The sequence below is a fragment of the Myotis daubentonii genome, chromosome 17 (assembly GCF_963259705.1).
Source record: "Myotis daubentonii chromosome 17, mMyoDau2.1, whole genome shotgun sequence".
In the NCBI taxonomy this organism is placed as follows: domain Eukaryota; kingdom Metazoa; phylum Chordata; class Mammalia; order Chiroptera; family Vespertilionidae; genus Myotis; species Myotis daubentonii.
Genome location: NC_081856.1, coordinates 23,006,571 through 23,033,554, shown reverse-complemented (window position 1 = coordinate 23,033,554; position 26,984 = coordinate 23,006,571). Strand labels below are relative to the sequence as shown.

At 41.8% G+C, this 26,984-nt stretch overlaps 1 protein-coding gene across 5 annotated transcripts in view; it reads left to right on the top strand.

Moving 5' to 3' along the window:
- CHD7 (chromodomain helicase DNA binding protein 7) overlaps positions 1 to 26,984 on the top strand; it is a 183,428-nt gene that overhangs the window by 94,617 nt on the left and 61,827 nt on the right. For all 5 annotated transcript variants that reach the window (XM_059673112.1, XM_059673114.1, XM_059673110.1 and 2 more), the window contains exons 3-4: positions 8,448 to 8,878; positions 22,796 to 22,931. In XM_059673112.1, the coding sequence (XP_059529095.1) occupies positions 8,448 to 8,878; positions 22,796 to 22,931 (567 nt within the window). The remainder of the gene's footprint in view (positions 1 to 8,447; positions 8,879 to 22,795; positions 22,932 to 26,984) is intronic.

Genomic DNA, 26,984 nt, shown 5'->3' with positions numbered 1-26,984 from the left:
AGTAGAATCACCTGTTACCAAACTGGAGAAAAGAACTGCATTAGATTTCTTGAAATATAGTAGATTGGATTAAAAGTCATATAAGCTGGTTTTATTTTAAAAATGTGGTTTTGGGAGAGTTTTTAAGGGAGAGCAGGCAATGGGATTACCTTTTTTTTAAAATTTTATTTTATTTTTAACCTGTTCCTGGTTTTGGAAGACTCAGTTCAGTTCCTGGGACACAAAGCAGGTTGATTGAATTGAATTCAGTTTTTATCCAACAGGGTGATTTTGAGATTCAAATTGGGTGATGCTTGTTAGCTGCAAAGTATAATGCGAATTTCAGTTCTTAATTTTTATCTTTGGGAGAAAAGTTAGTGGTTCTCTACAGCTTTAGTTTGAAATTAAACTAGAATTCTAACACTTTGAAGGCAAAAATTCTAAAACTGCATTAAATTAAAAGGCATTTTAGCCTGTGGATTAGGGTTAAGGTCTTAGAACTAAGACCTTTGTGGGTGGAGAAGGACAGCAAGTGGCTCCCCAGGCTTGTGCTGTGGTCACAACCGGGCTTGGAGACCTCCCCGCCGCCCCTCTGCAGCCACGCGTGGGCCACGGTCACCTTCACGCTGGCTTTGCAGCCACATCTGGGTTAGAATCTCGGGTTTGCCATTTTCTGGCTGTGTAACTTTGGGTAAGTTCGTCTTAAAGCATCATTTTTAAAAGCAGTGCACCTCACCCACCTCATGGGGTTGTTATAGGGACTTGGGAGATAAGTAAGATGCTTAGCAGAGCACACAGCACATTCAGTCCAGTGTCCCAGGATGGCAGTCCCGGTGCTGCCTCTGCCCGAACACCAGGCTGCACCCTGTACCCTTTTCTCCGTCACCCCGAGGGGCCAGGCTGGAGGCAGCCTTGCAGGCGCCACAGCAGCGTGTGACAGCCTGGTCAGTGTACAGCACAAGTCCACATAGGATTCCTCAGACACTTAGAAAGGGGTTAACATTGGTGGAGTTCCACTGCTGTGTTATTCTAGTCAATCTGATTGTAAAAAGAACACCACAACACAGTGTTTTACCCATTAAAAATGCTATTTGTGGCCCTAGCTGGTGTGGCTCAGTTGGTTGGGCGTCCTTCTGTGCACCAAAAAGTTGTTGGATCAATTCCTGGTCAGGGCACATGCCTAGGTTGTGAGCTCTCACATCAATGTTTCTCTTTCTCTCCCTCTCCCTTCCTCTCTCTCGAAAAATCAATTATCTATCATTTATCTATCATCTATCTATAATAATAAAAGCATAATATGCAAATTGACCAAAAGACCCAACAGCAGAACAACCATCTGGACAACCTTCTGGACGACCATGCTATGACACGCACTGGCACCAGGCCAGCCAAGGGAGGTGCGATGTGATTGGTCGGGCACCCCGCTATCGCCCCACAATTGCCCTAAAGAGGGGTGATCAATGGGGGGGGGGGCTCCACGATTGCCCCAAAGAGGGCGACCGAGACTACCAGGTAGGTGGCGCTGCGTCAGGGTGGGCAAGGCCTCCCTCTGCAGGGCGATCAATTTGAGGGTTCTGTGATCGATAGCCCCACAGAGGGAGGCCCAGGCCACCAGCCAGGGACACTGTGGCGGGTGTGCGGGGCTGGCCCGCGATCACTCCACAGCGGGAGGCCCAGGCCAGCCAAGCAATTGCACCCCATGCCTATCGCCCGCAGAAGGAGGCGACTGGTGGCAGGAGAGGGGGGGCAGCACTGCACAGATGGTAAGCAGTGGCAGTGGTGAGGGCGTGGCCAGCTGCCAGCAGCCAGCAGCAGTGGGTGGGTGGGGGAAGAAAGCCCTGATAGGCCCTGATTGATGGCCAGGCCTAGGGACCCTAGCCGAGGGGTCCCGGATTGTGAGAGGGCACAGGCTGGGCTGAGGGACGCCCCCGACCCCCGCCTCCCATGCACGAATTTTGTGCACCTGGGCCTCTAATATATATATATTGCACAATTACTCAAAATATGCTATTTGTGACAATTCCTATAGTAGAGTTTCACTCCTAATGGTCAGTACTCAATATCTGATGTGAAACTATGTAACATTAAATTTAACCTAACCACTTAGTTCATTATTTTGGACTCTACTAATTCAGAATGTTTATATTTTAGATGCCATGAAAGCGACTCATGTTAATTTGTAGCTGTTTAAGATTTTGCTTGAATGGCAGATCTATTCCGAGGACAATTTAAACACACAAGTGGAAAATCAGAGGTTCAAAAGGCCTTCGGATGGTTTTTCAATGAGCTATGTATTTCATCAGTAATTTAAAAAAAATTAATTCTAAAATGTAATGATTCTGAGTTACAGGCAAAGATAAAATATTATGTTATGATATTTCAACAGTCACTTTATTTAACTTGGTAATTATCTTGACTGTATATATAACAGAAATTATATGTCATCTTTATATGATTATACCACTATTCCTATTTTATTCCTACCAGTGACTTAATTGCGCATAAAAGAACCTGCCAATGCAGTGTTCTGTTTAAGTGCTTTTCATATAACATTACATTTGTTCATACAGTCATATGCTATCTTATAAAACATTTGATAACCACTAATTTGAGGGATGGGTGCTCACGCACACGTGCACACATACACACACATATACACACACATACTTACCCCATCCCACAGGAGCAGATGACTTGGCCCTGCTTTGGCTTGTATCAGTAGAATTCAAAGTATATTTTAACACTTCCATTCAAGATAGTCTTGGAAAAAAGGGATGCTGCCAATAAACACCTTTAGGACACACTGTGTACCAGCTCCCCTCAGCGTGCAGAAAGGGCTTGCAGTAAAAAAGACCATTTTATTTTGTTCAGCCCAGAAATTTCTAAACCCATATAACCTGAGTCTTCTTTTTGTGTAACAGCTTTTAAAAAAATATATATTTTTACTGATTTCAGAGAGGAAGGGAGAGGAAGAGAAACATCAATGATGAGAGACAATCATTGATTGGTTGCCTCCTGCACATCCCCCCCCCCCCCCCGCCAGGGATCAAGCCCACAACCTGGGCATGTGCCCTTGACTGGAATCGAACCCTGGACCCTTTAGTCCACAGGCCAGTGTTCTATCCACTGAGCCAAATCAGCTAGGGCTGTAACAGCTTTTAATACTCTAAACCTAAAAAGTTGTTCTGTACATTTTACCTTCTTAATTAATTTGTATGACCAACAATCCAATATTGTTCAGTTGTTTATTTGGTTCATAAATGTACTCATTCATTAAATAATTTTTTCTAGAAATGGTTAAGAATAAGCTGAATAAAACTAATATAAAAGGCTTGAACTTGAGGCCCTGACTCTAACACCAAAATTAGCCAAGCAGAAAATATTCCAACCCTTGATTCTCAAGAATATTTTTATGCTTATTTTATATCAAAGTTAAAAATTATTTTAGTTGACTGTTTAATGTCTGCTCATTTTGATCTAATCCCCCACAAAGACGGCTTTAAAAGCTTGCTTGTAGTGCATTTTTATGCCCTCAGTCATCCAATCTCGGTCATGGTTCATTTCAGGCATGATTCATTCAAGGCTGGGCCCATGCAGGGACCCCAGGCCGGCACCTGGCTGACTGTTTTCAGGAAGCCTCCTCAGGGTCAGCTGGGTCAGGTGCTCTGCGCCCACCTGGCAGCCCCTGTGGCTGCCTAGATCACTGTTAAATCTCAAATATTTGTTGAATGAGTAAATGAATTGGGCACCACATATTGAGTGCACCTTCTTTTTATCAACGTCATTGACAAGAAAAGGGTGTTAAAATCCCAACAGGACTTCCTGAACCCTTGTCCCCTCACACTGACAATGGAGCTTCAGTGCTCATACTGGAATTCGTTCTTAAAAGAGTGTCAAGGGACCAGGAACCTCGCCTATGTTGGAAAAAATAGGAGTGAAGAATGCCAGCAACAGCAATGTGTCTCCAAAGCCATTTAAAAAAGTTTCAATCTTAAATGAGTCCTTAATATTTATATTTTTACAAATCATTTAAATCCCAGTTCCGTGTGTTGTATTTATTGCTCCATGGGTCTTAATTGGTCTGCCCCTTCTGCACCAGAACCTTAGGTTCTCTGAGCTCAGTTTATGGAGAGGGACGTGTCTCCCAGGAGGGCCATCTTGCTCTTGTTCAGTTGATAGTATCTTTCTTTTTTAAATCCTCACCCGAGGATATTTTTTTCCATTGATTTTTAGAGATAGTGGAAGGGAGAGGGAGAGACAGAGAGAAACACCGATGTGAGAGAGACACATCGATGGGTTGCCTTCCGCATGCCCCTGACCAGGGCTGGGAGCCTGCAACTGAGGTACATGCCCTTGCCTGGAATCAAACCCAGGACCCTTCAGTCTGCAGGTCGATGCTCTAGCCACTGAGCAACATTGGCTAGGGCTGTACCATCTTTTCTTTATCATAAAGTAGTATTTTGATTTTAGATTGTTTGTATCACTCAGTAAACAAAATGTTTGTCCGTAGGTGTCCTCTGTTGCAAAATGTTAGTTTGCAGAGATTGTGCATGTGGGAAACATTGCACCCCAGTAGTGCTATGTTGCTCACCTGTGTTACTCGACAACGCTAACAGGTAGAGGCTTGGAGAATATGAAGCCACAACATGATTAAGTAAGATTGAATCAGCAAAGGCTGACGAATGGTGGAGGAAAAGTTTCGCCTTACTCTCCTCATGCCCCTGAGCATGCTGAGCCACCTTCGCTTGAAGGTAGCAGAAGGATTGCCCTTGCCACAGCTCTCCCTTGGTTACATGTGCATCCCGTCTCTTCTGCTGTTTTATATAAGTTTTGTGTATTTGTCTAATTTATATGTTATGAAAACTGGAGTTAAGCATAAAAACAATTACCTTTAGTTTATGGTAATATTTTTGACAACATATATATCTTGGATCATTGTCATTTATAGTTTAAGTATCAGTCATTCTGTTTTAGTTCTAAGAGTTCATGGCATAGTCCTTATATATTCCATACTATTCCAGCAGTCATATTGATGTATGATAGAAAATATTTTAAGCAGAAAGTCCTTTAGGGTGTATTTAAAAATACCTTTGGTATCCAACATTCTCCACATTTGCTCTAACGAATGAGGGGTTTTAAGAATGCCCTATATGGTAATATCAGATGCTAATGGCATTGATTATCTGTCAGACAGTGGGAATTGATGGGAAAATATCCACTGTAAAATTAAATAGCATTAGAGAATGTACCATGAGCGGGTGGGGGCAGGACACGGCTGGGCCGGGAGACTTTGTCAGGGTATTACTGTGAGCTCCAGGCGCCCCCCCCCCTCCCCACATGATTAAGGCAGGCCATCTGTTCTTTGTTAAATGTTTACAAAAACAGCTTTTCTCTAAAAGGTTCCAGGAGACGTAGGTCTGGTAAACACTATAATATTTCTGAACACCTTTTTCACCCGAAAACGTAATTGTGCTGCATATCAAACAGGATTAATAATTTTTTGTATTTAATCTTTACATTTCCTCCTCCTTATGAAAGATTGAATTTTTTCAGGGGTACTAATTTATGGCTTCATTTATTACTGAAGGGAGCATCTAAATAATTTGTATGCTAAAGTGTGTAAATAAATTTTCAGTCATTTTATATTTGGTATTTTATGCTTTTTCTAATTTAGAAATGTGTACCAGGCATCTCTCTCTAGAAGCCGGCACTTTGCTACAGGAGCCAGTGCCAGGCAGATTATAGACAGGTACACAAACCCGGAATTAATTCACCCTTCTAAGCTCTGTGCATTCTTTACTGGTAGACTTTTCTCTCTCCTTCCCTTTCTAGGAAATACTTTTTCTTCCATTTCCTGAAAAGTAGCTTGTCCCAAATAAGTTTGATCTCTGTGTCCCTTAGAAAAAAAGCTAGAGGCCCGAAGCACGAAATTTGTGCAAGGGACTCAGCCCTCGCAGCCCTGGCTCCGTCCGGAAGGTCATTCGGCTGTTCGGACTAATTAGCATATTGGCTCTTTATTATAGAGGATAGGATAGGATAGGATAGGATAGGGCTTTTTCCTTTGATCTACATTAGAAGGTAATATGGAGCAATGAATTCAACTTCAGCTTGAATAAAGCAGTTCACTCAGATTTCCGTGAGTCCTCAGGTAACGACACTTTGGACAACGCCTCGGTGGACTTTTCCTCCGATGCCTGTGAGGGGAGAACCGAGGGCAGGGTGCTTTCCTCACTCAGGGCTGGTTGGCTGTGCTGTCCCCGCAGGGACCCTGCTCCTGTGGCCTTACAGCCGCGTGTTCTTCTCAAACCTGTGCCCTTGCTGCTCTCTCCCCTTCCATGCCCTCACTCTTTGAGGCTCACTCTCTCTCAGTATGACGACGAAAGGGCACTGTGTGTTTTAAGTTCTTCTAATACCAGAGGATTTTGGAAAGGACTTCGGACTCCATCTGACCCAAATCCTCCATTTTGCAGTTGAAGAAAGTGAGCCCCAGATGACTGCAATGATTTCCCCGAGAATAGAGCGAGCGGCAGTGCCCAAGACTAGAATTTTTCTCTCTTACCTCACAGTTCCCGGCTCCTTCTCCCGTACTTGTGCAGATGGAGAACTGAATATAGATTTCTTTAATAACCATGGTAGGTTTTAATGGAAACAGTGTAACTACTTTTTCTCAGGTAGTGACTTTTTAAAAAAGTGATTTTAGGTCACCAAACTCTTTGGAAAAATCCAGTGGAACCTGTGGAGCCTTTCCCAAAAGGATACCCTTGTGTCCGATTTCAGGGATGGGCAGAGTCTGGATTTAGGAAACCTAGTCTCAGATCTCTGCTCTGTTCCCTGCCGTGTGGCCTCAGGTGGTCACACAACCTGCTCGGACTGGACTTCCTTTCTGAAAGGTGGGGGAAATGATCACATCTTCCTTCTGAGACTCAGGTGAACTCATCCTACAAGTACCCAGTGCAGTACATGGCATGCAATAGATGCTCAATAAGAGTTAGTTGTACAGTGGGGCCTTGACTTACGAGTTTAATTCGTTCTGAGACCAAGCTCGTTAACTCAAATTACTCTATCAACTCAATGCAAAAAATTGGCCGAGAGATCGCTGGTGTCGCAAAAAACTCGTTAGTCGGGACACTCGTAAGTCAAGGCCGCACCGTATTGGAATCTGATTTACAGTACTTGCTGACGGTAAAACTTAACTTCTGAGTTACTCTCGAGTCCTCTGCAGACCGGGACCCGGACTGCCTGGCATCCTCCTCTTTTGGAGGTGCTGTGGCGATGGGTGTGGGCTCTGCAGCCGTCAGCTCTGATGTCAGCCTCAGTTCTGTCACTTACCGACCGTAGCTCGTTACTGCATCTTAGCGTGTCAGTGTCCATCCCTAGCTCTGGGGGCTGGTGTGGGGATTGAATGGTGTCAGGGGTGTAGCGTACTCAGCACATGTTTAGCATATAGTCAGGTTGTTTAGTAAAGGCTAGCAGGCATTATTATTTACATTATAGTTACTATTGAGTGTCTGGAGAATGTATGGAAAGGGCAGAAAGTGAGTGGCAGTCCAACCCCTGAAAACATTGGAATGTCAGGGTTCATGAGATGTCATGCCAGACCGGGGGGGTGACACTGACCCTGCCTGGTTTGCATCCTGACTGCCAGGTGGAGTCCCTGACTCTGATCTCAGCCGATCGCTGAGCATCCCATCCCAGTTGCTGGCCTTCTCAGTGGTATTTCTGACCATCTTGGGCAAACACCTAGTGAATGCCATCTCCTACAAGGCATGCTGCAAGGACTATTTGGTTTCTCTCTCCCTCAATTAAATTTGGAAATGTAAAACGTAATAATTTATGAAAAACACTATCTGCACTTCATATTAGTACAAGAAATGTAACCAACTTGAAGACTTGTGCTTTTAATTTGGCATTTTCATATTATTTAGACCAGAAATGACCTGCACTGTTTAAGATTGATGTGTTCACACGTTGACTTTAAGCTTCCACAGGCCCTGAATCTTGCCGTGCCCACTCGGTACACTTGTTCTTTTTTAAAGTGGCTTAATTGGGTATCTTTTGAGTTCCTATTCCCGCATGGGGAAAAGGATTTCACTTCAATTCATCCTGTATAGTTTGGTTTTTGCTACTGTTTTGTCATTCATCATTTTTCATACAGGCTGCTTAGCAAATGGACAATGTCTTTAGCTGAATGAGAATTTTTTTCTTCCTGAAATAATTTTTTACCGTATTATTAAGTTGCCCCTTTTCACTCTGCTTATTTAAAAGCTTTCTTGTTCAAAAAAATATGTGTTTTTGTTTGTTTGTTGTTTGGATGAGAGAAAATGATACATTTTACAACATACAGTTGGTAAAATGTGTGCTACCTTGAGTATAGAGTATGTTTTAGAAACACCGGCCTGTAACTTTCAGTTCCTTTCTTCACTACGAAGAATGATATGCTAATTTCAATTCCTATTTGTGTCTCTTAGCATTCTCCATCGGAGCCCTTTCTAGAGAAACCCGTGCCGGATATGACTCAGGTTAGTGGACCGAACACCCAGCTAGTGAAGAGTGAGGATTACCTGCCATCCATAGAGCAGCAGCCACAGCAAAAGAAGAAGAAGAAGAAAAACAACCACATTGTTGCAGAGGATCCCAGTAAAAGTTTTGGTAAAGAGGACTTCCCTGGTGGGGTTGATAACCAAGAACTAAATAGGAATTCACTAGATGGGTCTCAAGAAGAGAAAAAGAAAAAGAAAAGGCCGAAGGCAAAAAAAGACCCGAAGGAACTGAAAGAACCCAAGGAGAAAAAAGAGCCCAAGGAACCCAAGACCCCAAAAGCCCCTAAGATTCCCAAAGAGCCAAAGGAAAAGAAAGCAAAAACTGCCACGCCAAAACCCAAGTCCAGCAAAAAGTCCAGGTAGGCCGTGCCCAGCAGCACCAGCAAACACAGCTCCAGCATGAGCAGCCTCTGAGTCGGGGCTGGGGAGAGGGAGGAGGGAGCACCTCGATGGTCATGATCATTGTGGAGTTTCTTTCTCTGACGCCCACTCCAAAAAGTTAATGGTTTTATGCATTATAAATTTGGGACTCCGTTACTATGAACTACTGAATTTGGATAATACATTTTAGACTTCAGGTAGAACTTAGTATTTTAAAACGACTTCCTTGTATTTTTGTGAACATTTTTTTGTTTTTAATTTAACACACAGAACCAAGTTGCCAGCATAATTATTTGTAAATATAGAGCAATAACCCCATTGTTGGTGACAGTGCAAAACACGGAAGGAAGGATTGTAGAAGCAAGACAGGTCACTCTATTTCGCAAAACTTTTCAGCCCCGATTCCCAAAAGCTGAAACGGGAGAATGAATTCCTTCCACTTGGTGGAGTAAGGCTTCCAGGGGCAGTGTTGACATCCTCGTGGCAACACGGGGGAAATCAAATGGCAGGTACCCACCTGATACGCATGCGAGGCTAGCATGAAGTTTGGGTTCCAGGAAGTAGCCTTCTCCTCGCCGTACTTCCTCTTCTTACTTCCCCCGCCAGCTCTCTGACCCCCCAGAAGGCATATTTACTGAGTAAGAAAAGTTGAGAGGAGAAGACATTGAAGACTAATTTTTTTCATTTGTACTGAACATTTCTTACAACTGTTCTGAACCAGTTCCAAACATCTGAATCTATTTTTCAGAATATGGCTCATGTTAGAAAATATAGTTTCCAGATGTAAGTTTTGGTCAGACCTGGTTAATCTGAACCTGTTTGCAAACTCCATTAGAAAACACGCTCCCCCGCCTCCCCCATGTGCATATATGCATGCTCAGTTCTGCGACTGACGTGCCTGATGGAACTTTTTGAGCTCGCTCAAAGCCTTCTCTGGTAGGCTTTGCTGTGTGTGCATGGGCAGGCACACAGAGAGAGGAGGTTGTTTCTGTGACTCTGTATAGATGCTGCAAAGCGAAAGAACAAACTTGGGTTTTCAACTTCCTGCTGAAAATATCTAAACAACCCCCAATAATTATTCTGTAGTGTTTTGAAAGTTTGAATCATAGCTATTTAAAAATCTTTGCCATCAGTACTTTTTATGGTGTTAAAAGAACTGAAATTATATTCAATAACTCAATCTTGTAGGCAACTTAATATTTGCATTTACTTAGGAATCTTTGATGCCTCACTATGTGGTATCTTAATTGAAAACCATTATTATTTTCTCCTTATGAGCACTCTTCTAAACTCACAATGTATTATAGAGAGATAATTCATTAAGTAGTTGCTATTTGTAGGTAATGTGTTAATGTTAGGGATCTGAATGAGGAGGACTTGGCTAGAATTTCAGTATGACTTATGAAGGGTTTTAAAAATAATACAGTTGCTTAAATCTAAGTATTGTGCTTTTGGTAGGAGAGAAAGCATGTGCAGCAAAATCTAAAAAGAGTTTTGTGTTTTTTTAGACTTAAAATGTAAGAGTCTGTGTTATAAGGAAGCTTTTGAGAGCTCAGAAAATATAACACCAAGACTAGTTTAAGCCTCAAGATGTATCTGGCTTCAGTTTCTATCTTAATTTTTTGAACCTATCATCTGATGGTAAAGACTGATAAGCAAGAAAAGAAAAACCCACTATATTGTGGATCTGGTCATAAATTTCTAAGTATATTCTTTCAAGCTCTTAGTCTACAGAGAACTGGCCCTCTCTTTAAAAACATACTTTAGCACACCCTAGAATACATTGGGACAGATATTATATTGCTGTCTTCAACAATGAAACTTGTTAAAATTTTCCCAACAGCTAAACTACTCTTAGGAACTTGGGGCTTTAAGTCCAGTGAGTGCTAGGACTTGGTGCAGGTACAGACCTGTCTTCTTCGGCTAGAGGAGCCTTCAGCATAGTCCTCTTCTGCATGCTTTCAGCTGCCCGTGTGAAGTTCGGGCTGTCTATGCAGAGGAGGATGTTGGCGTTGCTGAATCAGAGAAATGGCTTTGCACTAGCCACACACTTTTGGTAGGAGGAAGGGCATGCGATTATTTTCTCTTAAGAAGAAAGTCTAAGTAGTTGTTTTCCCCACTGTTGTTTCTGATTAGTAGTCTCAGTCGATGCCTCCAATACATTTTTGCCCAAGTGGTATGAAAATACTTGAGTGGAACACTTCTGTTGAGTATGGAGACATGCAAGTGAAAAGGAAGGTAATGTAATGTAGCCCAGACGCTCACGAGGCCACGCTGAGGGGCCACCGAGAGAGCTTGTGGCACCTCTGTTGGCCCTGGTGACTGTCTCTTCTAGGCACTTGCTGATTTATGGTGAATCATGGTGAGGACATTCCTGAGAGGCTTTCCTGTTATCTATGGGGATGCCTATCCAAGAATATGGTCATCAAATAGAGATTAACCAAGCCAATACTTTGTTTGAGTTACAGGATTTCTATTGGTGAGATGAATTGAGTATGTTGAATTGTGATCTCATTGTTCTGCTATGTCTGGAAAGGAAATAGCATCCTGAAGCAGGGATAAGTAGAATGCATACAACTACATGTAAATTCTGAATAGCATAGCAGGGTAATTATGTAAATTGAATATGCAGTGATGAAGGTAATAGGGGGTTTGGGTTATATTAGTACTGGGGTTGAATTGCCATAGCAGTCTGCTTTTAAGCACTGGAATACAGCAGTGACAATTTTGTTTGGCAAAATGTTATGTGATACCCGTTATTTCCATCCTTGAATAAGTTAACTTGATGAATTTGTTTATACAGAAAATAATTTTCCTACAGAGGGCTCCAATAGAGGGAATAAACAGAAGTGGAATGAGAAATGCGGTTACAGGACCACTCTCACCTCCCCTGCTCGGCCCAGTGAGCAGTGGTGATGGAAGTGACCCACGGGTGGGCCGGTGCTCTCTGCATCGTGTCTGTGGCAGGGAGAGAGCTTGTTCTGTGTCATTCGCACACTCTCAGTAGTGAAGGCCGTAAGAAAGGGTGGCTGTTGTCCATGGGGCTGATGTTCTTGTGTGCTTTTATGGTGCCCTCCTCACCAGCTGTCATCCCTCCTCATTCCATAAAGTAGCAGAGGCTTGAATTTGTGGCCCTTCCCAGAACTGGCCTTTTGGCAACCAAAACATAATTCCATTTTTCTTGCCTGTGTAGGAGAACCTAACAATTTGCCCAGAAGCTGTAACATAGAATGGGAGTGAGATAGAAAAAGGAGTTCAGCATTTCAGGAAAAGCTGTTTGAGGTCATAGTGATGAGGCAGACGGCCACATTCTTCTTTTCTATCAGAAACATTCCTTTTCCCCACTGTACCTTTCCTTTGTTAAATATATGTTTTTCTACCTGTTTTTTCTGGTGCTCTCCCCGGGTGTCCTTCTAGCTTTCAGATATTGGCAGTTAATATGGAAAATAAAAGCGAAGACATCTGTGGGCTGAGAGGATGCCATTTTGCATCTGGAGGGGTTTGCGGAGCTGAAAGACGGGCATTTGCGGACTTCTTTTCAATGCGTTTTCTGTGGTGTGTGCTAGCCCTTGTGAAATGAAAAAGAACTTGGAGGAAGTGCTTCCTTTCAACGACTCTTGAAGGACTTAGTGGTCCATTTAGCTCTATAAAGGCCCTTTGAGTAGACATACAGAAGGGAACATGGCCAAAGGTTGTGACTTGACTACTGAAGCGTCCGTCACACGGAGCCGTGGAGAATTGCTTCTGATGCAGTCTCTAGGGACACGTCCTGTTGTTAAAGGTAGTCGAAAGCTCAAATGCTATTTCTCAATTAAGAGTGAAATACTTTATTTTAAACTGAAAAATAAACATACTGGTCTTGTTTTTTTAAAAACACATATTAAGTACCAAAAACATGTAAAGTATACGTTTTGCAAACCACCCTATCATTATCATTAGTATTTATGTGGCAGCTTTCTTCTGAGTCACCTAGCTTTTCAGAGGCTGTTTTCTCAGTGATGATCTAAGAGAGTAGCAGCATTTTACCCAAGAAATATTTTTCTTCAGCCAGCAAGCCCAATGGTGGGATATTTTGGTAAACTAATCCATATTTTTATGGTGTGCTCTTACACAAGTAAAATTTTTCCAGAGAGATTAGACACAGAAGCACACCATTACATTAGTTTTGTCAATAAGTAGAAAAACCCAGATAGATATCTCTCATCAGGTACATAGGGGATAAAGCAAATTAAACCAACCGTTTTTCTTCTTTTTAGTTTCTTGTTGTTTCTTTTACTCCCATGCTATGATTTAGTCTTGACCCAAGACTTGAGATAGTTGGAAAGATGGAATTAAATATTTTGGACACTGCCTGCACAAGAGGGTGTAGATTTCTGTAACATGTGGTCACAAGGTGGACTTTTGAGTCCTTTTGGTGTTGGAGAGGAACAAGGAAGATAGAGCGTTGTGCGTCTCTCTGCCCACTGCCCTGCCCTGTCTCCAGTTAATCAAGTGAGAGCACCAGGTCAGAGATGGGACCAGGTGACCTCTTTTCAGCTGGTCTCAAAGGTTATCTTCTCTTTGACAAATGGACCGTCAAATCTTTTAAATCCCAGATCCTTCTTTCCTTCAGGCTAACCACCTCAATGTTTCCATTGCCAGTGACGGTCCTTCGTCTATCTGATTTGTCTTAAATTGGCAGAATGAGCAGGGAGGGAAGAGCGACAGCCCCTTTTTAGTAGAGACCCTGATAGCCTTGACTTTGGTGGTTCAGTTTATACTCAGTAGGGGGAAGAGAATGGGTAACCACATTGACCCTGAAAAGTGAGTTCTGCTAACTCATGCTCTGGGCTGGTTGCTGAGTGGACCACACTGGCCTGCTGGAAATTCGCTTCCGCTGGTCCCCCAGAGCTTCAGTGACTTCAAAGCAGTGGCCTGCAGCCACTTTGGTTTCTGTGGGAGAGGGTGATGTAGATCCCACTTTCTACTCTCACTGTACCCATCAAACGAAAGCTGAGAGGTGAGGAGGCCATGGGCAGCAGTGGATACTGAGGGGGATTTTTCTGGAGACATAGTCCTTTGAAGTCTCAAGTTGAATTTTTGGGTGGGGCATGAGTTGCCAAGTAGATGGTGGGTGCATTGAAAGGTTAAAGAGCAGAAGGAATCATAACTGATTTTTAAAATTATTAAAAATGTCTCTATATAAAAATGCTTTTGGAAAGTATGAAGTCCTGTACAAATGCAAAATTTGTCCCATGAGACATACAATTTTTTGGCTGGTTGTCTTCCACCTAGGTAAGGCCCCTTTGAGTCACTGGATGTTTGTGGGAACCACCGTCAGAGCATCAGTCATCTGAAATGCCAGGCCTCACTTCAGCCACCTTTACATAGAAGTCTGTGTGGCTTTAGCTTAAACATGCTAAATAGGGGAATGGAGCATGTGAATTAAGAAAAAGGGCACTGTTCATTTTTTTAAATTGAATTTATCGGGGTGACATTGGTTAGTAAAATTACATAGGTTTCAGAAATACAGTTCTTTAATACATCATCTCCATATTGTGTTGTGTGTTCACCACCACAAGCCATGTCTCCTTCCTGTACTCTCTCCTACCCTCTCTCCTTTAGCCTCTCCTACCTCCTCCTACCTCCTCTTCCTCTGGTAATCACTAAACTGTTTTCTGTCTGTTAAGTTTTTTGGTTGTTGGTTTTGCTTAACCCCCTCACCTTTTATATCCCGTCCCCCTCATATTTTTTTTAAATATTGAAAAGACAACACCCTTGAACTTGCATTAGAACACTGATTTTACATGTAGCCCTGATTCCTGTAGGAACACAGTAATTTCATGGCAGCTCGGCTTCTCCTTTGAGGGTGGGTGGTGATATTTTCTCCTTGTTGGTTTTACCATTCGCTCTGCTTAAGTCTCCACCTACCTAGAGCACCTGATGACAGTGTGGGTGGGCAGCACGTCTCGCTTGTTGTATTAGAGACCTGGCTACTCGGAGAAGATCATTGTGAATGTAGGGAGTGCGGCTCTGACTGCCACAGTTACCCACCCTTGTCCCCTTCCCCGGGGCACGGGAATGCTGTGCATACATGAGAATGGCATCTTAGAACTTGGCACAAGCAGACAAATGTCTGCCCGACTGTTGCCACGTGGAAGAATATGCTATTTATAGGGAAGGGGCATTGAAAGGCGTACTTTTGGCATCAGTCTTGCAGTGTCTGATTTATTCAGTCCTTTCTGCTGCATTACAGTGCCATGTAGCCAGAGCACTTAATGTTTACGTTGGGCTCCTGTGGTCAGATAACATATTAGCTAACTAGACTTCTTTTCCATGTAACTTCTGGCAGATCTTAATTCATTCCATAAAACTCAATAACCTTTAGGTTTTCAGGGTTAATTCTTTACTGCATGATGAGTCTTTTGTTTTTTCTCGAGAATATGTTCAGTATTATCAATAGACTTCGCTCTTTCAGGAGAGCTTTTTTCTCTACCTTCTCTTTCGCTTTTAAGAACATTCTTCTTTAAAACATGGTCAGCACTGGAGCTGTTCTCAGGACTGGGTTTCTGTGGGAGAGGGTGATGTGGATCCCACTGTCTGTTCTCACTGTATCTAATGCTATTGGAAGGCTCCAGAAGACACTGACCGGGAAAGGTTCCTGAGGCCTGAAGGATACCTCCAAAAAGGCCAGGTGAGCGCGTGACTCCTGAGGAGATCTGCGGTTAGAGGCCTTCGGGCCAGTCCCAGGCTCAAACGTGGGCTCTGCAACCTGAGAGGTCCTGGTTCCAGCCCTGGAACCGCCAACTTCTTGCAACCTGGTTGACCCTCGGTTTCCTCATCCTTGGGCAGTTGGATTGTAAAATGTAATGGCGAGGCATGTTGAGTTTGAAATAACACATTTTTAAATGAAATCAGATTAGGTTTCTGTTACCCTTCAAGCTTTCTTTGCTGTTCCTTTCCTGAAAATTTAGCATATGTACTTAGGGAATACTTGATGCTGTGAGAGCTACTTAAGGTAACCATTTAGATGAAATGATTTGTTTTAGAGGTGTCCCATCCAGTGACTTTCAGCGGACTTAAAAAACACAGTATTAGTAATTTGTTATTGAAATCATGTTCAGAAATAGAATCTCCTTCCCTTCTTTCTCTTTCTTTTCTCAATTCTTCTTCTTTCTCAACTAGGAGAGTGGGGTGAAGAATTTGTGGGTGGAGTTTAGGAGTTGCCAGTGTGGGTGCCCAGCTCAGAGCACCTGAAGATTGACTGTGCCTGGGGCAGGCATGCGTAAGGGGTTGGGCCAAGGGTCTTACTTCTGTCCCCCCATCCCACCCAGATGCTCTCTGCCCAAGACTGCCACGTGGAGACCATCACTGAGACCCCTGGGGCCTCGTCCAGGGAGTGCTGCGTGCCTTTGTCTCCAGGTGTTCACCTTCGAGTTTATTGTCTGTCACGCAGAGTCTCTCTCTGTCCTCATTAGTTTAATTGGTCATCTGCGTTTTACTACATTCTACTTGAGCTGTTAAATTTTATTTTAGTCTGAGGACTTTATTTAAAATTTTTATTCTTTTGGATTAATTTCACTTTCTGGTGTATCTCTATCATGTTTTTGTTGCCTTAACTGATCCTTTTTCAACTTTCACTGTTTTATCTTGTTCTTTTTTAGTTTGCCTCTTTAGCTTTTAATTTTCTTGTTTATTGTTTAAAAACTTAGAGAAAAGTCCTATAACTCTTTAAGTTGAGAGGCTTGATGCTTTTCTCTCTACCGGCGTTGCGCCCTTGACCCTGACAGCTTAGTATGTATTTAATTACCACAGCTCATCCATTAGGTTCATTTCTTTTTAAAAACACCTTGGGAGCATGCAGACTGTAAGGATACGCTTCAATACCTTTTGCTCTTCTTCTAAAAGATTGTACTGTGACATTTTGGCTTGAGTCCCCAAAAAAGATCTGGTGAATCTTTATGACTCAAGCCTCAAGGTTGACTTTCCCCGATGGGATGAGAGTCTGTGCTAACTTGTGCCACCTGAAGGGGAACTCCCTCCCATTTGCCGACATCTTCTTTAACTGACCGTATTCTTCTCATCGCATGTAGTTCCACAATAGGGTCCTTTTCACACCTTTTTTTTTTTTTTTTTTTTGGAATTGGATCCTCAGCCTGATGCTGATCAATGCTTTACTACATTCTGTTTTGTAACGAAATCAGGGCAGTTATCTTTGTATTTCCAGTGTCTGATCGGGTAGGTTACAATAAGTAGGCCCTAGTAGGTTTTGTCCCTTTGCATAAAGCCTTCCTTAGAAAGCCTGTACTCTTTCTCACCAAAGGCAGCTGGTTAGCTGTGTGCTGCATCTCAGCTTAGGTGCGTTCACCCAACGCCATTTCAGATGGTGTCACTCAGCCCATCAGCTGACTGTGTGTCCTTCCTTAGGGTAGGCTCTTTTGAATGTCCCTCCTCGTGACAGACAGTCTTCTCTGAATGCACAGTGTGTGCTTTCCTAAGGCCGTTTCTCCTCGCGTTCTCACCGAGTTCTCGCCCGGATGGTATAAGCTGTGGCCACCTAGAAGGCGGGCACAGGACTCCAGAGCTTGGTGTGGCACGGTGACCTCAGCGTCATTCAGCTGGACCATGTGTGCATCCGGTTGCCCACCGGTGTGACCTTGCTCATGACGAAATGTGAAATGGAGGTAAAGCTGGAAAGGGGAGAGCGGTCCTTCAACCCGCCCGCAACGCCCCCGAAGAAGTGCTCCTGCCAAGAGCGCGGGGCTAGCCTGGCCTCAGGAGTGGGTGGCTCTGTATCTCGGTCGCACCAGTAATGATAGGCGATAAGGATCAGGAAGTGAGAGAGCTTGGTGAGCAGGGAGGGGAAGTACACAGAGACACTGGTTTTGAAAAATGGCTAAGGTGAACCTTAACCCTATTGTGGGAGTACGTTAGCTCCATTTTACTGAGCTTCAGAGGTGTTTTCACCGTAAAGATAGAATCTATGCGGGGTTTGCTTAAATGACTTAATGAGAAAAGCCCGTAGATTAGTGCCTGGCACATACTGAGGACTGTGTATGTGTTGTTGTCGCTGTTACTTGTACCATTTAGTTAAATCAATCACGTAACACACTTACAGTAACCTACCTGATCAGACACTGGAAATATAAAAGATAAATAAGAGTTGTTTCTCCTCTTGAGCTTGCAGGATAGTTGGAGAAAGACAGACAGACACACACAAGTGCTTTGGTTTTAATACATTACAGGGATGTTATCACCAAATTTTGTGTGTGTTAAAGATCCCTGTGTGGGTGCATCCTGTGGCACGTCGGTGGAGTGAATCTCACTAACCCAGACTGTAGTGGCCAGAAAGTGCTTCTCAGGATGAGTGGTATCAAAGTCAAGACTTACAGATGCACCATAACCGGTTCGGCTCAGTGGATAGAGCATTGGCCTGCGGACTGAAGGGTCCCAGGTTTGATTCCGGTCAAGGGCATGTACCTTGGTTGCGGCCACATCCCCAGTAGGGGGTGTGCAGGAGGCAGCTGATCGATGTTTCTCTCTCATCGATGTTTCTAACTATCCCTCTTCCTTCCTCTCTGTAAAAAAATCAATAACATACATTTAAAATAAAAAAGAGACTTACAGATGCGTAGACTTGGGGGGCAGGAGTGGAGGTAGAAGAGATGGTGTACACTTTAAGGAGGGATTTTGCATGTCTGCAGTATACAGCATACAGAGTTTGGGGATGTGGGAAAAGTAGAAAATAAAGTTAATGTTGCCAGTTGCAAAAATCGCACAGGGCCTTGTGTGTTAATGCTGAGACTCTCTGTCTCATGTATATGGGGTTGGACTTGAAGCAGACAAATGGACAAATGATCGCGGCAGATTTGCAGTAGGTGGTCACTCTGCTGATGCCTGGGGGATGGGCTCGGTGATGTGCTGGTGGCAGTGCCATGTCGCTGAACTGGGGCAGGTGGGAGGCAGAGCAGGTTCAGGAGAGGAGTGAGGACAGACATGATTTCTCGGGGGCTGAGGCCATTTGGGCCCAGGGTGAGAAAGTATTCCCTGCACCCGCCTGGTCTTTTTTGGGCTAAGCCAGGGGTGGGCAAACTTTTTGACTCGAGGACCACAATGGGTTCTTAAACTGGACCGGAGGGCCGGAACAAAAGCATGGATGGAGTGTTTGTGTGAACTAATATAAATTCAAAGTAAACATCATTACATAAAAGGGTACGGTCTTTTTTTTTTTTAGTTTTATTCATTTCAAACAGGCCGTAGTTTGCCCACGACTGGGCTAAGCCCGTGAGTAGCCATCACCGCAGCTGTTGTAGGTGTATCAAGGGTGTTTGCGCCGGGCAGCTCAGTGTCCTCATCAGTATTGTGGTGTCCATTTAAGGGACATTCCTTTTTAATAACAGTCTTTTCTCCCCAATTGGAAAAGCTGCCCCCTCTGTGCAGTCCAGCTTTCCAATTTATAATTTGGAAGAGGACAGTCTGTAGGGCTAGGTTTGGGCTTTGACATTATACAAGAGTAGCTTTGAACCGTACAGATTTAGATAACCATGCCTGTGAATGTGGAGTGCGTGCCCTTTGCCCAGGAGTCTGACAGTGGGAAGCCGTGCCCAGGGCGGTGTGGGGACAGGCGGTGGGGAGGCAGCTGTAACAGTCGAGGTGGGGAGGGAGGTGTGTCTGAACTAGAGCACTGGTTGTGGGCATGAGAAGCGTGGCCTTTGGGATTGCCTGCCTGTGTGTCCCTTCAGCTGGCATCGAGCAGTGTTGATAACGGACTTCCTTCTCTTCATGTTGCTTGGGTGAAGTGATCACAGTGAAGTGGGGTCCTGTCCATAAGTCTCTGCAGTGGAGTCGGCCCAAGTGGGTCTGAGCCAGAGCCAGGCCAGTGTTCCCAGACTTCCCAGAATACGTTCCCAGCTGCTAGTGTTCCAGATGTGTGAGTGTGGCCATGTGTGCCAGACACTGCCAAGGTTTTCATCCATTATCTCATTTAAACTTGATAATGAATCTTGGAGGAAGATGTAAGTTCTAACCTCATTTTATAGATGAGGAAACCGAGGGTGAGGAAAATTAAGGGAGGGTCCCAGACAGACAGGTTACAAATGACAGAGGTGGAATGTGAATGAAGGCCTGTGCCTTACCACCACTCTGCATTAACCACATTTGTTAAGAGAAAAATTCTGACTTCACCTTTTTGGGGGGGAGAGGGGGGCAAAATAGTTGTTATATAACACTTAGTTGAAAATCCAAATTAGTTTATTGCAAAATAGTAGCAAAGTCCATTTAATTTAACTTCATCTTGTCCTTGATTGTAATGTCCTTGGGTAGACACTGAAGATTCTGTAGCTTTTTTGACTTTGTAGCCTGTTTTTGATTTGTATATTGGTGTCATGAGGAGACAGTGGGCAAATGCTTAGCTGTCTCTGAGCCACATTAATAGTGCAAGGTCTAATGAGTTTAGAAATCTTTCAGTAATCAGATCTGGGATGAGTGTTTGCCTTGTCTACAGGCTTTTTGTCTAAGCGTTTGGAGAGGTCCTGCCCGACTTTCAGCAGTCTTGGAGGTTTCACATAGCTCATTCTTGGGAAAGGCAGATGGAAAATCATTAGCCCGTCTCTCCTGCAGCAAATTGATATTTCATCAAACCTGGGCTCTAGTGGGCTTCAGGACGGTAAGCCTTTTACTCCTATAGGATAGTTCCCACAGGGTGCAGTAACCCCGCTAAATCAAACTGTGTACTTTGCTCTGGTGTAGAGAGGTCGCCGTGGAAAGCACTCGCTGCCAACTTACTTGACCTGCCAGTGGTTCAGCTCTGTGACAGGTCTACCTCTGATTTAAACAAATTTGAGAAATATGTAAAGTTTTGGAAGCAGTTTTGCACTGATTTGATAAAAGAAACCACAAAACACTGCAGCGCAGGTGTTGAGAATGTTTGAAAGCTGATTGAGGGAAGCAGATGGCTTTAGTCAGTGGCATCCAGCCAAAAGAGCAGGTGCTGGTCATGTGACCGCTGGTTACCAGGGTAATCTGATTGCTCTTGGCGTGCAGATGAAAGGGAAGGGGCCCAGCGTTCAGCTGTAGTATTGTATAATTTGTGGCAGTTAGAGCGGAAATAAATGCTGGAAATGGAGCCTCATAGTGGGGGAGACTTCTGTCCATGTGTAGCGTAAACACTAGGACAGTTGGATGAGGAACTGTTGTATGGATTTTTTTTTTTAATTTAAAAAATATTATTCTTTCTGTGGATCTTTTGGGGACTTCAAGTTTTTAGGACACTGCCTTTTTTTTTTTTCTTCTTCTTTTTTAATAAAAAGCACTCTAAACTTAACTGCCATTTACTATAATCTTGACTTGTAAGTTATTTCCTTATGTGGCTGTTTACTATGCTAAAATATTAAAACAAAACAAAACAAAAGCTCTGAGTACTTAAAAATAACTAGTTTAAATTTATCAAAGATTTTATTCATTACAAAAGTACATTTTGTATGATGGGTACTTTATTACATTAACAAGTACTTTTAAAATATTTTATGTGACACATGCTTTACCTAAATAACAGTGTACTGATGTTTTGGCCTCTTTTCCTTTTGTAGTAGGTGAGACTGAAAAATGCTGTTTAATGCATTCTGTCTGCATGCTTACTTGGGAATTTACAAACTTCAGTAAATAAACTTTTTAAAAGTTTAAAAATATTCTCAGTAATTTTATCAGAATTTTAGGTTTTCTAGAAAGAATAAAATATAATCATTACTGAGGTTGGATTATTTTAAATGTTGGATAACAATTAATAATTGATATTAGAAAATCTTGGGGGCGGTTTGGAAATTGGAATGTAAGGTAACACTAGGTGTATGTTTTAAAAGAAAGTCAAAAAGTTCCTAAAGGTGGTGGTAAATGTAAATTAAAAATATTTTGTTAGAGTTTATTCATGACTTTTGAGTTATGTGATATTCAAATCACATTAATATTTTATAGAAACATACTATGGAACATGCACTTTAATTATTGGGGTCGTTTTGCTATATTTTTGTATTTCAGAGACCTAGCTTTTTTTTGAAAAAGGCTATTGTGACTACCTCACAAGATTCCTAGCACCAAAATAAAGCTTATTTTTAATTAAGAGCACAGCATTAATTAAAATTATGTAGAAAAGGAAATTGCTATATATTTTGTTTTATTTTAAAGAGTTGTAAATTGGATAAAACTGGAGTTGGATGATATAAAAGAGGACACCTAATAGTACTTGTCAAAAAGAACTTAAATAGGAGTGTTTATTACTATCTGCAAGAGACACAGAAATGATCATTTTATTTTTCCTTGACAATTTTAAAAAACATATTCTGTATCTTCAATACTCCACAGCAAAGCTACCTCATATCTGAGTTTTCATTATGGCGTGGTGCAATGGCAGGGATTTTTGCATTGTCTATCAGCGGTTCTCAACCTTTCTAATGCCGTGCCCCTTTAATACAATTCCTCATATTGTGGTGACCTCCAATTTCATTGTTACAAATTGAACATAATTAAAGCATAGTGATTAATCACAGAACAATATGTAATTATATATGTGTTTTCCGATGATCTTAGGCGACCCCTGTGAAAGGGTCGTTCGACCCCCAAAAGGGTCGCGACCCACAGGTTGAGAACCGCTGGTCTAGATGAACAAATGTACTCTGTGGTTTTTAGGGGTTCTTGCATGCCATTTCTTTTTAATTAGGTTAGATATTTATTAAAGGTCATCAATGTGGGGGTTTGCCATAAAGAACTTAATTGAGAGTACCATTGAACTAAATGGCCAACATGCACTGATTCACCAATTGTCATTGATACTTTAGGGATATGAATGTGGGAAATATTGGGCATGGGGCATGTGGAAAACATCATTAAAAAGTGAACACTAAGTGATCCACTTTGAATTCTAGTAATAAGAAACCTGATTCAGAAGCAAGTGCTTTGAAGAAAAAGGTCAACAAGGGAAAAACAGAAGGTTCTGAAAATTCAGACTTAGACAAAACGCCCCCACCATCTCCTGAAGAAGAGGAGGACCCAGGTGTTCAGGTAATGCCATTATTCTGGTCCCGGGCCTGGGTGACTTAGCATGGGAAACTCTAGCCGCCTGTCAAGTACACTAGACCTCCCCTGTCTTTGTTATAGAGCTGCTTTAAAGATGGCTTTATTGTTGTCTGGAACATTATATCCGTAGTGAGGCGAGCTGGGGGCCAGTGTGAAATTAAACTCCTGACTTTCTGCTCTTGCCATCTTTGACTCTGGGATAAATAAAACAGAGAATCTTCACTTATTTCTGTCAATGCATCTTGATGTTTATGTGAATATTGGTGTTAACATAATGGATATGTTGGTTCATGTAAAGCTTCATTCACATTTCTGATTTTCCTGAAGTCTGGTTGCTTGTCAGTTCTCTTACTTTGCCTAAAAAAAAAAAAAAAACAACAGCCAAGATATAATCTGTAGCTTGTCTTAAGGTTTCTGATATCCCATGGTGAGAGTTGAGATATATTCCTGTAATACTCCAGTTTCCGTGAACATGTTAGTGACTTTTTGGATGGCAATGCTGCACCGTGTTTCAGTGTTAGATTCTCCTGACGTTTAAAGAATTTCATAGGAATCAGCTGAAAAACTGGTCCTGAAATAGACATTAGGAATTCAGGTTCCTGTGTGTAAAGCACACAGCCGTCACTGTCACTGATTGGACTGTAAGGTGAGGGACCCTTACACATGATCGTTAAACATTATTTCCTTGTTATGTTCCCTGGAAGCGTGCCCGTGTGGTCCACTGGGATGGCTGGGAATGTAACCTCTGTGACTGACATCTGAGTTATCATGGAGCTGTTACCAAGGAGTCCCGCTAGACGAGGAAGCCAGCCCCTAGAAGCTTGCTTGATTTTTTTCTAATCGTTCAGTGAACTAAGTACTTTCTGCCCACATCTCTTCCAATTCACTTAAAGGTTAGAAACAAAATATTTGCAGTATACAGCTCTGTTCTAAAGAATTTCAGATAGCTTTCTTTCTTTTTAGAACTCCCTGATAATATCTGTAACTGCACAGAATGGCCTAATCTAAGGCCTGAAAGGGAGAGAAGAGAGTGTGTGTGAATGAGTGTGTTTTGTTTTGGTTTAGTTTTATAACTAACATAGCGATACCTCTGGCAGTTGGGTTAATTTTGTAATTCACTTTGATTTTACATGGCAGTGACAAGTTATTGGGAAGGTAAGTAGATATCTTTTTTAATTGCTTAGGGAGTTTTAAACTAAAGTATTTTAATGATTTTGCATTTCATTTTTATGCTCAGTGGTGTTTTTTCCCCCTGAATTGTGTTTGCTTAAACTAAGCCCTTTATTACAGTAGTATTTGGGCAATTTAAGAGGATTTATTTACACGAATCAAGAAATTCTGTTTTTTCACAAACACTGCTGCCGTTTTTTAGAAGTCTGTTTGTTTTAATACAGTTTCAAATGGACTTTATGAAATACTAGTTTTGAGGTATTTTTTCTTCTGCATTTTAGTTATAGAAAAATGATAATCAATTCAAGTGAACATCAATGCATCCTTTCTAATTGGCTAAAGCCTAACTGTCGTGGGTTCAGTAGCCAATACAAGCAGCCACACGTAACTCAGGTGCAGAAGGCAGGCCTTTCTTGGTGTCTTTGACACAGGAAGTGATGCTGACTGCTGTGTATTGTGTTTCTTCCTGTAGCACATGCATAAAGGACTGAAGTTCTTGAGTTTTGTGATAGGTTTATTTAAACTTTAGCAATGCCATATAATTTTAATGAACTCAAAATTGTATCCCAAAGTTACTGCAACAGTGAGATCATGGAAGCACATTTAAATTTTCTCTTCAGTACACCTGTTTTAACTACAAATGGCTTTTCTAAAGCAATCCAAGTTTGACAAGTTGACCTATGATTTTAGGGCCAATTCAGAAGCCTTGCATTATGGTTTATACGTAATTCATACATTTCATTTTGACTCATAAAAATATTTCAAATAGTAATGTTAACAGACCATACTAACGCACATTATATAATAAATAAATTTATTTTATATTGGGAAATTGTAAAAGGAACTTTTATGCCCCAAATAAATGAACTTAAGATCAATTATTATTTAGAAAGTGGAGAAGCCATAAAACACTTAAAAATTTCAAAAGATTGGGTTCTAATTGTATTTTGTTTGTTTTTTGCTGTTATTAAGTGACCTTGTATCCACTACTAAGCCCATCATTATTTCATAGATTAATAACATAAGCTTGATGTGAAGAGACACTTTCATTATAAAAGTTACACTGACCGATATATAAATGTCTATTTAAAAAGAAAAAATTGCCCTGAGTTATTGTATTGGCACATTTATTTACTATCAGAGTGGTATTTAGTGTAAACCACAGACTTATTTATGGGTGTATAGTTACTTATGCTGGAAGAATACTCTGACAGTGTGGCCCCAACCATGGAAACCTGATAAAAAAAACATCATAGATACATCATTAGTAATACATTACTCCTATTGTAATGACATAAAGGTGAAAATATAGATTAATCCATTTCAATTTAGTTAAATTGATATATTAAATGGAATATAGACATTATGCTAAATATCACAAAATTAAAATATTATTCCTGATAATATCCTTTTATATCTTAAACTGACAGTCTTCTTGGGAAGTGAGGGATGGTAATGGGAAGAGAGAAAGGAAGCTATTCAAAGCATCTAGGGCTAGGCCTTGTAGTAGCCTTATTGAACTCTGATTTTTCTTTGGAAAGGTGGGGTAATTAATGATGACTTTAATTCTACTAATTGAATTTGGCATTACTATGTGCCATGCACTGTTCTAAATGCTTGAAGTGAGTTCCCTTATGTGATCTTCATAGTCTACTCATGAGGTAGTGACTATCATTAACCCATTCTACAGACCAGGAAACTAAGATCCACAGCATAACTCGCCTAACTCCACCAAGTGAGAGTCTGGACTCATTTAAACATGGGCACTTAGCTACAGAGCCTACCAGGTCAAATTGCGCCCCCCCCCCCCCCCCCCAACTTCCCCAGATGTGAGTAAGATTGGCAGATGGCAGAACCCCTGCTGGTTTCTGCTCCACTTTGACCTGGAATTGGTTGTTCTGGGCAGGGCCGACGAGGGAAGGTCAGAGGAGGAACTCCCTCTGGTCTAAGCCACTGGGAAGTCTGTTAATAAGATTTACTCCAAATACCTGTGTCAGAAAGGTGCTTTATATCTTTGTAGCCGTGACTGTGGGAGGCTAAGAGTTCACAGTCCCAAACAGCCCATTTGATGGTCATAGTACACTGAGTTTGTATTTTGAGCTGCTCTCCCTTTTGAGAGCAGAGAGAGCAGGATCTTAATTAAAATCAGCCCTCTTTGAGCAAGAGGCTGGGTTTGTTGGTCCTGACATGAGCCATAAGGCACTGTGTCTGACCCCTTTGGGCCCACATAGTGGGTAATTTGCCTCGGCCTATCTGTCCAACTTTAAAATCCACAAGGCTCTTTAAAAGGTTTTATTTCATAATTTTTAGAAAAATGTTTGAGTGACCTCTCTTAATATATTTATTTCTTCTATGTGCTTTGCAAACTCATTGTAATCTTGCATTTATCAGAGGTTTAAAATGTCATTTTAGCGTTGTCTTTTATTTTATCCCAATACATTGATGAAAGGGTTATTTTCTCCCCATTTTTAATTAACTGACAAAAGTAATTATTTTATCAGAAAGGTTAAACAATTATTCTGAACAAAATGTGCAAAACCATTTTCCTTCTGCCATGTACTTCCCTCCCCAGAATTAATAGTAATTAACAATTTGCTATGTGTCTTTTCACATTTTTTGTTATTGCAAACATGCATATTATACATTCATTTTTTAGCAAATATTTATTGAGTCATAAAGTAAACAAGACATACAGTGTCTTTGAGGAGTTTACCTATAGGAGTGGGCAGAAGTAGGTTTATAGTTTTGTGAGCATACAAAAACAGCTTATTCTTGTATTATTTATTTATTATAGTATTTATCTTCTTGTTAATTTGTGTCCTTGCTTAAGATTTATATATTTAGGGAATGATGGCTGATAATTTAAAC